The sequence below is a fragment of the Tachypleus tridentatus genome, chromosome 13, assembly GCF_004210375.1.
Source record: "Tachypleus tridentatus isolate NWPU-2018 chromosome 13, ASM421037v1, whole genome shotgun sequence".
NCBI classification, from domain to species: domain Eukaryota; kingdom Metazoa; phylum Arthropoda; class Merostomata; order Xiphosura; family Limulidae; genus Tachypleus; species Tachypleus tridentatus.
Window position 1 is genome coordinate 100,741,725 of NC_134837.1, and position 15,249 is coordinate 100,756,973.

The 15,249-nt window shown below is 31.1% G+C and overlaps 2 protein-coding genes across 2 annotated transcripts; both read right to left on the reverse strand.

Moving 5' to 3' along the window:
• Positions 1–1,289: 1,289 nt before the first annotated feature.
• LOC143240761 (uncharacterized) lies at positions 1,290–15,073 on the reverse strand. Its single transcript, XM_076483754.1, has 2 exons — positions 14,553–15,073; positions 1,290–11,679 (listed from the first exon to the last, which is right to left on the reverse strand). The coding sequence occupies exons 1-2, from the start codon at positions 14,934–14,936 to the stop codon at positions 11,659–11,661; spliced, it is 405 nt and encodes a 134-aa protein (XP_076339869.1). The 5' UTR covers positions 14,937–15,073; the 3' UTR covers positions 1,290–11,658.
• Positions 11,993–14,530, reverse strand: LOC143240760 (RNA-binding protein spenito-like). Its single transcript, XM_076483753.1, has one exon. It carries the CDS (start codon positions 14,376–14,378, stop codon positions 12,414–12,416), a length of 1,965 nt encoding a protein of 654 aa, XP_076339868.1. The 5' UTR covers positions 14,379–14,530; the 3' UTR covers positions 11,993–12,413.
• Positions 15,074–15,249: the final 176 nt, after the last annotated feature.

A 15,249-nucleotide genomic window follows, 5' to 3' on the forward strand; every position in this document is an offset into this window, starting at 1 on the left:
AAAACCAAAGCCAAAAGTATAGAACCTGAAGCCTGAGAAATGATATTTGACATAGTAGTAGATGTAACTGAAATTTTGAATTTAACGTTTCACTTAAGATCAGTTTGTCAAATTAAACAGTAAAGAAACAAATACAGTTATGTTTACTACAACTCAAGTTGTAATTGAAGTACTGAACTATTTCACATTATTACTTTGAAAAAAATTCAAAATGGAGTTATGCATGTACATAGTAGAAAAAAAAAGAAAAAATACAAGCAAAATGCAGTGACTGAATATAATAGTGCCTAAATGAAAAGTGAGAGTGAGGTCGAATAGTGTAAAGACAGTAACCTGCATCAGACGAGTGTGTGATGCTCCTATTGTTGGAGGGTTGTTACATGCTTATTTAACGTGAAGGCACAGCAGAACCACGTTGAAGGTGACAGCTTCCAGGCTAGTGATGAGCAAAAAAAATCTTTACATAGAGGGAAATACTGTACGAGTGAAGGTAGGATAACATATTGGAAAGGAAGATTTATAAATTCAAGTGATTACACTGTTAAAGATTTTATAAAACTATTAGCACAGAAACTGCTTATAGAAGCCTTATTATACTTGCTTTAAGAAATGAAAACCTGAAGAAATTTCATTCCAGTAATTTTTTTACAATACAAAATATAATTGATAAAATTGGGCCATACTTACTACAATTCTCACAAATTTTTTTTTTATGTCAGAAATATAATGTTCAAAAAGTGCATGGTGACAATTATACCTATATTAATAATTATCAGTTTATTTACTGCAGGTACAATGTGTCTCAAACACTAAGAAGTTTCTTATTGTTTAACTCTATATATATGTTTGGCAATGACAATGGTTTCATGATTTTTAATATATATATACTGATAAAAATGTTCAAACAGTTAACAAACTTTCAAACTTTGAGGATGCCACAAATTTATGCTGAATTATGTTTGATGTGACTTTTTTTTTTTCAAATCTACATGAAAATTTGACAAATTTGCTATAGCCTTTCTAATCTACAGAAAATATTCATTTATTTTGAAGATGATTTATTAACACAATGATCATAACATTCAATTTGATACAACTACTTTAATTAAAGAAATACATAATTCAGCATTGACCTAAACAACTGAAATAAAAGTGTACTCAAATTCAGTATGCTGAATAGAATCTAAAATTATAATTATGAGTCTTGTTACCAGTCGAAGCACTTGTCTATAATATATACGTCTTGCTGTAGTGTATCTGCTGCTTTAAAAATCACCACATTAACCTTATTTACCATGTTTAATCACACATTTAATGAATCAAATCTAGTACCATACAGAGAACTTCAGAAAGTCAATTTTTCCAAAGTGAATATTTTACACAAGATACCTGTTTTTACAATTGGTAATCACTAAAACTCTTTGTGTTTACATGTACACAAGTAATTAAAATACCAGGGTATAATATTTATTAGGTTAAAAAACCACAAAATTATATATAATAGTTTATAATGTGTATCCATGTAACACTTTTTAAGCATATTAAATTATTTTTACATATTCAAGTAACCTGTCCTTTAATTTGAAAAACAACATCCCACAATTATCAGGAAACTATCATTAAAACCAAATCCAATATCTGATCTCTTTCAAATAAACATCTGTATTCCTTATCTTCATGCTACATAAAAATCACACAGGTCTTCAACATACCATAAATCTAATAAGCCTAACTGATCTTACAATAAATTTCATTAAAGAAATGAGTATTGATGGAACAAGAAGTTACCTATTTACTAAAGTAAATTTCTAAATCATTATCAGATAAATACTTTCAAATTGTGGCACAATGCCAATACTTCAAAATTTTCATTATCTAAAAAGTTTGGAAATTAAAAGATGCTCTTAAATTATAGAACCCTAAACCATAAGCCAAAAGATATATGTTCCACCCTCATACTATCTAGATTTAAGCTTTTATGAAATATCACTACTCATCATAAAATTTTGAAATTAACACTATGGAAATCACCACCAAACTTCACTTGAGAAATTACTGTTACACTAAATTTTGCATATAAATTTTCTCTCATATCTGTCACCTAAATCTTCTACATATAGACTTGTTATATGATAACACATAATACATCATGACTGATATATTTTATGAAAAATAATTTGTGTGCCCATGAATCCATGAAGAGTAAAAAGAGATATGTTCCAACTGCACAAATTCAAAACACCTGATGAAAGAATAAAAGTTTTAATTATATTAACTACTCAATACTCAACATACTTTCAATCAAAACTGCTAAGTAATGAAAAATGACTGTGAAAAACTTTTACTGAGAACTTTCCAAAATTTTCAAATCATTTTACTAAAAACAAATACATAACAAGATGATTTTTATCCAGAGAAATAGGCTCAACTTAGCATAGAACATCATTAAAACAAATTATAATTTAGAAATATGACATTCATTCATAATGCTAACAAGTTATCAACAAGCTGATCTATGGTATGATAAAATTATTGTTCTTCTACTATACTTTATTACTTAAAGTAATTAAAGATAAGTGTTCTATTAAATATATCACCACTGCACATTATTTCTAAAGAACACCATATAACAAAAATTATTTTTTATGATTAAATATGAAATTAGATACTCTACTTAGTTACTTGCAAATTTCTTTATACAAATGATAAACAAAAGGAGCAATGAGTTAAAATTACAATGGGGATTTAGTATATTGTTGGTTTGTACTGTACCATACTGATTCCTTTCCTGCACAATTTAATTACATCTACTGTACTTATAGAAACCAAAAATTGAAATTTAAGAGCAAAAATTAACAAATAAGAGCATCATTTTGGCTTAACAAGCCTTAAGTGACTTAACTTATGTTAAGCCTTATGTTGTGCTCAACCATATTTATAGACTAACTATACTGGCACTGGTGTGAAGCTAAAGGTACAGAACTGTTAGAGCTTAAACATTCCACACTTCTGTCTGGGGATGAAAGACAATCCATAATAATATAACATCCCATCAATTCAACTGCCAATAAATAGACCAAGATTTGTCAGCGAGGTGCAATACACCAAAATTCATTACTTCTTTATAAACATAACACAGATGTAAGTTACATGAAACTTTTTTAAATTTAATAGTGCATCTTATAAAACAAATTTTTAATTTGTATGTAAAGTTTCTTCAAAAATTAAGTTTCAAATGCAAAGTTTTACTTACCAGAAATAACTGCCTGATGTCAGCATTATATCAAAGAAGAAAAAAACACTTGTATGTACAGTGACTGTAAACAGACCAATGTAACAAAAGGGCATTGAAGGTGATTTTTATGCTAGAGCTAGCTACAGTTTTGTTTCTGACTTCATCAATTACTTAATTTTTTTCACTTATTGTACAATATAAATTTGCAAAATTAATGAAAATTTGCATATAAAAATTAATCAGTTTTTCTGGATCATGTATATATATTTATTGCAAATTTTAGTCTTAATACATTAGGGTTCCCCATTTTTCTATCCTGACCTTCCTGGTCATGTTTTAAGTACTTATTTTTTTAGGTATATAGAAATTGTTGTTAATGTAGGCATTTTGAGTCAAAGAGTATTTTAAATATTCTTGTAAAAAAAAGAAATTGTGAACAAATAGTGTTGTGCTATAAACTGTTGCTTACCTTGGACTAGCAACACTTTATATTGCAGGACAATTTTCTAATGTTTTCTGAACAGAGTCTTTAATTTATGGATTTCCAGGTAACTCCTGGATAGCTTAAACCATACAACATATACTTTTAGTATGTTCTAACATTATTTAAACTGTTATTTATATTTATTTGAATAATACACACACACACACCTGAAAGTTCATATGATTAAATGCTGTTCACATAAATCATTCTTACCAGAATCTTGGACATTTCTTATGTTTTCCATGCCTACACACAGTTGTTTAGAAACTTTTGAACTTCAAACCCTTTTGATATGTTACTAAATAATACTGTGAGGAGAAAGACAAACTACACCAATTAATAACTTGAAACCTTGCTTGTTCTGAGCCTACAAAAATTCTGCCCAATCAATTCTATACATATATTACAACTTTCATGTTATAAGTTCTTGGAGCACCCATTACTTATTACAACACACAAGCTTCTATTTCCTGTGTTTATATAAATATACCTAATCTAAGGTTAGACCTATCACCTTTCTTTCAAAATAAAATTATCGCATCTGAGATTCTACTGGTAACTAAAAATATAGTCAATTGAAAGGTTCTTGGAAGATATAAAGGATCTTAAATTCAAATCACACTATTTAGATTCACACGTTAACTTCTACAATAAACTTACAACTGTAATTATTTTCCTTCAAAAATAGGGTTTTTTTAAGTGTGTGGCTCCATCAGTGACAGATAACTACAGTTATACCAAAAACTTTTCTGGAAACAAACAATCTGAATTGTTATACTTATTCTCACACTGTTTTAAAGAAAATAAAATATTTTATTAATCACTAACTATAGCTATTATTTAAATGGAAAATTTCAGATTTCATTAAAATCCTTTCATTACAAAAGTAAACTATATGTTAAGGAAAAGCACTACCAGGTAATTAAAAATACATCCAAATGTTCCTGTTGGAATATATCATATAATAAGAGTTGATATAAAGAAAAACCCCTTTGTTAAAATTATTACATCTTTAAAACTGATTATTCTTGATAGAATATCTCCAGTGGTACAGTGATAATTAAATAACTTATTCAGAAAATATGGAAATGTAACAGGGTATTCCAAAACCATAGTATGTCTGTACTTCAACTGCTTATTTCATAAACTTGATAGAGTCCTTAAACATAATGCATGCCAGGATGCAAAGATCAACAAACAGATCATGTTTGTAGCAGCTTCATTTAGGGATGGTTTTGTGTGTTAATTAGGAACAACAGAAAATAAACACCTGTGACAGTTTTCAAACATTTGGTACCACATCAAAGTTTTCCAAATAAAGTTTGTGACTTTGTTTTTGTGGTAAACTTAGCTGTCATAAGGCAAAGCACTTTTTAAGACATAAATTTTACTCAATAATCACTCTTATACTTGAAAATGTAGGTGCTTGCTACACATTAGTTTTTAAGAATATAAGAAAAAGCTAGGTAACAAAACCTCATACAACTTATCAATGTCACTCTTAAAATGGAGAAAAAAATAGGCACATGAAGTATTAGTAGCATATATTAGAGGTGATCATATCTTAAAAATATGGTACACATACTAAACAATTTTATGCAACAGTTTTTAAAGCATACTGTATGATGTCTAAGCTTTTCTGAATTAATCTAAGCTTTAATACAGATATATTTTAGTTTTCCAGAAATGGTCTGAATATTTCTTACCAAATAGCATTTAAATTATTTAAGTTTTACAAATAAACTATTAAACAATTTGTTTCTTATTACACTAGTTTGGCTTCCTTAGTTTAAATATTTTCTTTCTAATTAACTTTTCTTACTTCTAAAAAAAATTATTATTTGTCTTGCAGAAATTTTCTTTGCCAACTGTTTTTGAACAAATATTTATGTAAAATTGGAAACACTAGTCCTCTTAACATGACACCAAGTTTAACATGACTGTGAGACCACAGCAGTTTTTTTTTGTTACACATAACTGCAAAATCCAAGTCTAAATTTCTAAACTAGTGAAAATGTCTTTTAAGTTTTACAAGATTAATAAATTTTATTTCTTATTGCTTGGTTAGTGCTTCCTGTTGATCAGACATTTTCATTAATAGTGTGTTTAAAAATAATTACAAGTTGTTATTGATGAAAGATTTGCATTGATAATATATAACATCCTTTTAAATGTTGTTTCAAGCTATTTTAACTTCAGATAAGGGTAAAACATTTTTTTTTAAATTTGCCATTTATGCATATTTTTTTTTCTGAACAAGTCATAGTGCATATTTTAAAATTAAGACCACATAAATTCAGTGCCTTGTATTAAGTAACACTACACAAGGCTGCAATAAGTTCAAATTATGTTAACTATTTTAAAAATTTTCATAATCATCAGATATCAAACTATAGAGCAATGACTCAAAACAATTTGACCAATGCCAATACCTGTTACCACTTATTAGGAATTCCACTGCATAAATAAATCTTATGGGCACCGTTGTCTTCTGAGCCTTTCAACTGTGTAGTGACTTGACAATATAAGACCCCATAAAACAAAACTTTCTATTGTCATTCATAAAAAATTTAGGTTCTCACACAGTCAACTGTATTTTAAATGTCTTAGAAAATACACTAAAAATGAATTATTCATTATACCGCTGACGTAATTCACCATTATTTTCCACTTCTTTTGTTATACATCAAATAAAGCTAAAATGCAATGAGTACAGCTAGATTTGTTTGTATTTCTTAATTTTAGTAACATTTACACTTAAAAAAAGAAATTTTGGACTCCACCCAATTTCTATAGTAAATGTATGCTTGGAATAATACAAACACCTACAAAATAATAAATGTTGATTGTTATAGGTGTATTATGCAAATATTTTCTTATATTAAATTTATACATGTTTTTGTGAAGTTACTCCTATTTGAATACAATTCCAGTACAGATTATCTACAGTCTGTTGTGGATACACAAGTTATATGTGCTACTTTTGATATACAACTGAATAAAAGAATGAGTACTATGAGTTATACAAAATTTATTTGCTTTTAAATATATATGTTCTATTTCAGTTCTAGAAACTTGCAACCACATGCTGCAATGCCATGTCATTTAATAAAAATAAAAACCAAGTATGACAAAAAAAACTCATGAAATTAACATCTTTTTTTAATTTTTCCTTTGAATAACTTTCAAAGATTCAGAATTCACAGAAAAAAGAAACATATGATAAATAACTATAATATTTAATGATACAAACACTTCGCTGTGCAAAATTTGAGATGTCAACTATGACTGAATTTAGTCAATTGATATAATACAAAACTCTAAAAGCCAGACATTTAATTTTGACATTATGTATACTGCTCGAGGAAAGGCTCCTAAAAAAATGTATAGGAAGGTGGTTAACACTACAAATCTAGTTTCTACTTCTAAGTTCTTATGTATTTTAATATTTCACACAAACTGCTGAATATATTATAATTCCCTGTTTTTAGTTTAAATAATAAAACATTTGTTTTATTCAAAAAGTGAATCAAAACCAGGACCAACACACTTATATCAAACCAACTGCAGTTCTGTTTTAAGTTATTACATGTTTTATTATTAGGAGATAAATTGAAGATTATTAATTTATGTTTTTAATAGTTTTACACACTTGTTTGACATAGAAAAAAAGGGTAAAAATAAGTTCAATTTTATGTTACTTGAAAAATAAATAATACAATGTTTGAAAACAATGTTGTTTGAAGTCATTTTAATTTAGTTTGCTAGTAAATAAACAAATTGATTTTTATTTTTGAGTATTGCATGGTGTTCACTTTCTGTGAAAATTGCATATCATATGGGTAAAATATAACAAAGTTTGTGTCTCAGGTTGAAGTTAGAAAGCTACTTATATTTTTATAACATCTTTGAAATTATTTGATCAGTATAAAAAAACCTGATTAAGATTTTCATCTTTTATCATGGTGAAGATGCTTGCCTTATACCTTGACTCGTGAATTTAGTGCATCTTTAAGCAGGATAATATCTTCAATATGGGCATGCATGCTGCTAATCTTAGTGAAATTTTTTTTTGTATTAAATCCACTTAGAATTTTGTGAAGCTTCTTTATTCTGTATTCACAATTCCAGTACAGATTAGTCATAGTCTTGTGTGTGTTATAGGTGGATACACAGGTTCTAAGTGCTTCTTGCAGCATACAACTCATGACAACAAAAGTACAATGAATCACAGAAAAATATCTTTACTCTTAAATATATATCCTTATATTTACCATGGAAGATGTTATTGCCATGGACACAATGTCTTAATTTCAAGAACTGTATTTATTATAAATGTGTATGTGTGTGTGTGCACATATATATATCAAATATATGTATTTCCTAAATATATTTTAATTCTCCTACCTTTTTTGCTAACAGGTTAATTTTATTCAGACTTTGTAAAAACAAGACAAAAATATTTAAATATAAAATCTGTTTATTAGGTCAATTCTGATTTCAGAATTATTTCTTATCTTCTAATCGGTCTATTACAGTAATTCACATTATCATGGAAGCCTAAGGAAATTATTGTTTTGGGCTGAATATATCTTGTTCTGATTAATCCCATGAATTTTCATTTTCTGTCAATTCATAAATGGTATACATAATTTATATATTATAAAAAAATTGTTCAATTCACTACAGACATCACTACGAAAGGGAATTCCTTCACTTTCTTTTACGGCTTATAAATTATGAAACTTGGGTAAAATCAAATAAGGAAATCATAATACCAGCAGTGCAGTTTATTTTCCATAATCTAAAAAAAATATAATATAAAGTTTCTTTTTTTCTTTCATACCAAAACCATAACACAAAGAAACTGTGCAAAAACTTCTTATACATTCCAGTAACTAATTCTAAAAACTTTTAGCAATTAGATGTAAACAATTTTTACAAAAGTAAAATAAAAAAATTGTCTAAACTATTAGATAAGTTACATTTTTAATATTTCTAAACTATTTAAGAAATAAATTAAGATGAATTTTCTTCATGTAGAAAATGTTAAGTATGAGCTAAGAAAATGATTACAATAGAATCCTATGAGATATATCCTACAACAGGTGTGTAACAAATTCAATTGTTTAGATCCAGGAAATATTTTTGATCCTGCACAAATCGGTGATATTTCACAACTAAAAAAAAAAAGTGTCAAATAAAAAAAAGGAAAAAAAGGGTAGAACAAACCCAATTTCCTGTTTCCAACACATAAAAAATAAACCTAAATTAATAATGGTATTTACCACTGGTCCTCAAGTTACTTGTGTACATGCAAGTCAATAGAATTAAAATTTACATAACATTATATATGTACACACAGAACATTAAATTACCAATACGGTTTGTTTTAGAAAAGTGCCCCATACACCTTATACTGACATAATAATGAAACCTCTTGAGCTATATTATTATACAGGTCCGAAAGTTGAAAGTGAGCTCCAACAACCACATGTGCATTACTCGCTACTAACGTCACACATTTCTCAGATCAAACTACTAACTGCTGATGCAAGCATTTACTTATACTTTTTGGTAAGTATATTAAAAACTGTACTCATGAGAAAAAAAGGAAGTAATTATAAATAATTTCATAAACATAAAGATATCATACACATCTTTTATGATGTAATGTGCAAATGCACATTTCAGAGAAAGTAACATAGACCTTTAAAGTGTGTGTGTTAATGAAAATCAATACCAACTTTTCTTAATATTTTCCAATATATTTCTTCTCATTTTTTTAATCCATTAAAATTTAAACCATATAAGATAAGATAAAATGACATAGATATAATGAACATTCACATCATGTACAAGATATATCACCATACAGGAAGCAGAAATGAATTTCTAAGGATAATGAAGCCATCACTGGCAGATCCTGGACTTTCTTGCTTCTGAAAAAAAATTGTAGATCCTGGCCCTGCTGTATTCCCAAAACCTGACTGACCAACCTGGTGAAGCACCTGCACAGTTGGTCCTCACATTTAAGGCTGACATCCAAGAAATATCTGAACTAATTGGCATCAATATCAGTGGTTACTGTCAGTCCAGTACAACAGTTAGCAATTACAAGCTTTAAGAAATCATAATCACTGGATGTTGATTTTTGCAATATTCTATAGATGACATTAATGAACTACTTAGACACAAATATCTCAGTTTCACCAGCATTAACACTGCTTATTCTTGTTCAGCTTCTTATGAACACAAATGCAAATATTTCAAAATCTTCCTTAATTAACACTTTTAAAACTTTGTTGTCAAAACCAACCATGAAGCTACTAAGGTTGGAATGAGCCAAACACATTTAGCTGTATAAAACATACAATGATGTGCTTAACCGATGATACACCAGCATTATAAAAATAAACTTATTATACAATGTACACAATGTGGAGTATCATACCTCATATGATGAATTAAGAAAGGCATATGGCATCCAGTAACTTCTTGCTGAGATGAAACCTCACCGCTATGAGATCACAAACAATGATGTTACATCCAATACTTTTAACCGAACACAGAACTATGAGGCACAATTCACAAAACTTTAATCATAAGTGGCGTTACAATGCTAATCAATTGTCGGTGTAGATGAAAAAGCTGTAATAATTGAAGTTCACTATCTTAAACATTCTAAGTAATTAAAAGGGTGAATTTTCAAACAAAAGCTCTGTATGTTGTACAATTAAACAACAAGCAGTCCAACAGGTTACTAGAAGAGGCACGTGCATACTTTCTAAAACAGAAAATTCCATTTCAATGAAAATCAACACGAAAGTGATACGTACACTCATCGATGGTGGTTCCACAATTAAAGGAAAACAAATTATTTTATATCACAAATACAGTGATAATCACTGATGTATTTCATACTTGAGGTTAGTTCATGCACATTTCTATGTTCTCGTTTATCAGAGACATTTTCTTGGGCTAACAAACACTGAAGATGCTAATCTTCCCTGATGACCATGAAAAAATATCAGATTAAAGAACAGGGTGGTCAGAATAATTCGCTTACATTTATGTATTACTCATGAAAATCTCTTTATTTAAGGGCAAAATAAATATTTTTGGCGATATTCTGCATGTAGTTCAAACATGTTTATAACAAATTTTTGTTTTTGACACTTCATTTATGGCACAAAAGGTGATCATTACGGATGTTTAAGGTAACGTAATATTGCTGGTATTGTCTGAAGGTAAACACTTAGATGTAACCGATGGTGAGTCATTAAGATTATCACACAGAACAGTCAGTGCAGGTTTTTGAGAAGACAGGGCCTGGTTTCAGTTGATTCCAATTGTTGATCTTGCTAGAAAAACTAACCACTTGTGTTTTTAACAGCATTTTACACAGCTGGGCCCGAAGAATGTTTGACACAGTTGCTACTTGAAGTAACACTCAAAATAAGCTGCACATTTATAGTTCAGAACTGTTCGTAAAGATAACAACATATACAGATATTAAATCTGACAAAACAATATGAACAATGAAGCTTTTATCTGTCTACTTCATATGAAACACCACACTGAGAGACAGAAGAATTTGCTGCTTTGTATCACACTAAACACTTTAACCGATCACTGATTAGAATAATCAATTAACACATACTGCTCTGATGATCTATTTTCACTCGCGTTATGTATCACAAGAGTATGAAGAGATTGAAACTGAAATTTATTCTGAAGATATGCGAAAAACAAATCAATTTCTGGTTTTATACTAATCATCTCAGACACTAAGGCGAGCGTGTGTGCCATTCTTAAATAGGCACACCACGGTTTTCATATTTTCGCACAACACTATTTTACTGCACTTAAATACCGATGCACAACCTAACGTAAACACAGATGCAAATTCAGTGGTTGCCATTTTCAAACTAAAGCATCACGTGGTTGTGGAGCCTTGCTGCTTGTAGAAAAGAAAAAGATGGTTAAGTATTAATGTTTTTTTACATTTCAAATATTTTGATGTCATGTACAGACATTTAATTTTTTCTTAAATTATTAGTCACTCTCATCTTTTTTCTGTCATAAAGTAAAACTGAGATTGATCATTACAAAGGTATGAATAAAAACAATTGTCCATATAAACAACACATTTTTATATTACCAGTACAAGAAACATTAATGATTGCAACTGAACACAGTGAAAAAAAAAATGAAGAAAATTACAATTTTTAACATTCTGAAACTAATCAATTATTTTTCATTTCTCATAACATTAAAGAAAAACCAGATCAAATAAGTCATTAGCATTTACCTCTCTGTTCAGTGATGTTCATAAAGAATGCTGTAAAATATTAGCTTTTTAAGACTTGTCTTAACAACCATTATTTTTTGTCCTGTCCTGAGCACATGTATAACACTGTTTTTATAAGTTAGTAGACAGCAGTTACACAGTATATTAAGCTTTGTTTTTACAAGCATACTACTTGCTTAAATTTTAAACAAATTATAAGTACATGAATACAAAGTAAACATCCAAAATGGGACTTTTGCACCATAATTTTTAAGACAGTCACATGCAAAACTACAAGATTACTATGAGTAAACATCTATTGAATTTGTTGTGGTCTGTGAAATTTCACCACACAAACACACACACACAAACAAACAATGAACACCAATACAGCACACTGCTCAAGCTGCACCTTTCACCACCACCACCACAATGTGATCTTCTTTTGAAGACTCGCTAGTCAAATTTGGGACAATACGCCTTAACAACTCTAAAGTAAATTCGCATGGAGGGAAAGCATATAAAACTCCATTTACGTCTTTGCCATCTTTTTTGGCACTAGTAGCTGGTAAAGCAACAACACCAGCTGCCTCTTTCTGTTTCAAATAAGACACTAAATTCCTTAGAGGGCGCTGCTGAACAGCACTGGCTGAATCATCTGAAGCATGTATTGAACCCGGCATTGTAAGAAGCATGCAATGACCATGAGTGCCAGCATTGGAGATCCTGCGTGAAACATCCTCCAATTTAGGCTGATCAAGTCGGAGTCGTTGAGTAATCCTAAGCATGGGTGCATCAACAGAATTAACCTTCATAAGAGAATCTACAAGGGAGGGATCTCCACTACACACATGCATACGAGATGGAAAAGAACTATTCTTCAGAACAAGCCCACCATGCCATGCTACAGGGCAGCATTTTGCTAGATCTTGGAGGTTTGTGACACTGTCAGCAACTGCAACAACACCTTCTTTCACAACACTATCAGGTATCATTTTTCTTCCATTTTCACTTGGCTCACCATCAGTATGCCCTTGGGTTCTTCCCACTTCACACTCTTTATCAACTTCACCTTGTTCACGTTCTTTTCTTTCTCTGGAGTCATTATGATCCCCTCCAGAAGAATGGTATTCCTTGGATAATCGAACAGTATCACCTTTTGTCCTTCGAGGAGACAAAGGATCTTTGTTGCTTGGAGTCCTTTCATGTTCACCTGGTTCAGGAGTGTGTGATCTAAGAGAATGTTTCAATGATACACCATCTAATCGAGCTAGTGTATGGCCTCCATCCAAAAGACCTTTCTCATCTGGGGTCACTGGTCGTTTACGCCGATCATTACCAACTTCCCCACGTCCTCCCCTGCCTGGTTCATCCCAACAATTTTGTCTGTCTCTGTTCCACTCCCTATAATCTCCTCTACTGTGGTCATCAAGTTCTAGTGGCCAAGGATAATAAGATGGCGAATGAGAAAAGCCTCGATTTGGTGGCCAGTCTGGACCACCAAAAAACTCCTCAGGTGGTGCAAGGTCACGGCCACCACGATGAGGAAAAGGAAATTGATCTACTGGTTCATCTCTAAAATCAGGTCTTCCAGACTCAAAATAGCTGTAAGGTCCTGGATCTGCAAAATCCACTCTCAGTCTTTTGTCTGTACCACCCAAGGGAAATCCACGCATCTCCTGACAAGCTGCTTGTGCAGCATCAATACTATCATACTGAATATAAGCATGATTATCTCCTTTGACAAAGTCAATTTTCCTGATGGCTCCAAACCTATCAAATTCTCTCTCAAGGTGAGACAGAGATGTCCACGGGCCAAGTCCACCTACCCAAATTCTAGTTGTTGGGGTTGCTTTTCCATAACCAATTTTACACTGAAACTTTCCAATATATTGACCTGACATTTCAACCTTAGCTCTGTGAGCCATATCAAGGTTCAAAAACTTAATAAAAGCATAGGCATTTCCCTGACCAGGAGGAGGTCTTTTCACATCAATATCTTCTACAACACCATACCTTTCAAAAATTCGACGTAATTCAGTTTCAGGTATTGCTACTTCTAAATTTCCAACAAAAAGTGTTCTGGTTGCTTTGTCATCTTCTTCTGGTGGTACATGATGAAGGTAGTTAGGAAATTTTTCTTTCTTGGCTTCATCTCGTCTATGAGGTGGAAGGTGAAAGTCATGGTGCATATCATGTCGCATTGGTAGTTCTCTATAAGGTGGTGGGGGTCCAAATGGAGGTGGCCCAGGATTCTGGTCAAAGTTGCTATGTCTCCCACCCCCTGAACGTCTACCTATACCCCCAGCACTTCCTGTTGAATGAGCTGGTGACACACTTCTCAATGGACCATAGTCAGGGCTCATACTCCTGTTCCTTCTACCTATCAAATCCCTATCAAAAATTGGATCAACCTGAACTGGTTTGTCAAAAAGTATTAAACGAGACTTTGTGTGTCTAGCATCATGAGCATCTTCATATGTTCTAAAATATATGTAAGCAAACCGTTCATTACTATCATGACATACTTTAACACTTACTTCACCAAAACGATTGAACTCCCTGAAAACTGCATCACGCACGGCTGCATCTGAAACTTTATGATGTATATTACTGACGCACAATATTTTGTAACTGTATGGACCGCCTCGTTCTGATTTCATGCCACGCGAAAAATCATCGTAAATATCGCGAGAGGTTAACGGCATCGAACTACCACTTCTACCCATTGGCATACCTCTTTCTAAAGACGAATCTCTGGCTGTAGTCCTACCACGACGTTGATCGCTGGATGATTTGTTTACCCCACGCCTGTCTCGTCTATCTGAAGATCTACGATCCCGAGGGCTATCATCGTACCGAGACAAGGAAGAATGCGAACGTTTACTTTTATTAGGAGAATCGCAATCTTGTTGTCTCTTCATATTTAAGATATGTTTAATTAATGTAACAGTATATTTAACTTAAAATTTTGAACAACCTACTACGACTGAAACTTGAAGCCTGCGTAACACTCTATCTCTCCGTCCGCCATGACATCTCAACTTCTTAGGGCAAGTATATTTAAAATTTTATCAGTGCGCGTTCCAGAGACTATTAAATATTAGTCATCTATAACGTTTATAATTAAATTAGAAAATTATATCGATATCGTAAATTATTGTAATTATATATACGGTTAATTCAAAAATATATTATTACTAATGGAACTTTACGCAGAACTATTTTATATTGCGG

Excerpts from the sequence above, each read along its gene's own strand:
- LOC143240760 (XM_076483753.1), bottom strand. The coding sequence starts at position 14,378 with ATGAGCCCTGACTATGGTCCATTGAGAAGTGTGTCACCAGCTCATTCA.
- LOC143240761 (XM_076483754.1), bottom strand. The coding sequence starts at position 14,936 with ATGAAGAGACAACAAGATTGCGATTCTCCTAATAAAAGTAAACGTTCG. Across the intron at positions 11,680-14,552 it reads AGTTCAATCGTTTTGGTGAA|CAAGGCTCCACAACCACGTG; the intron begins GTAAGTGTTAAA and ends TTCTACAAGCAG.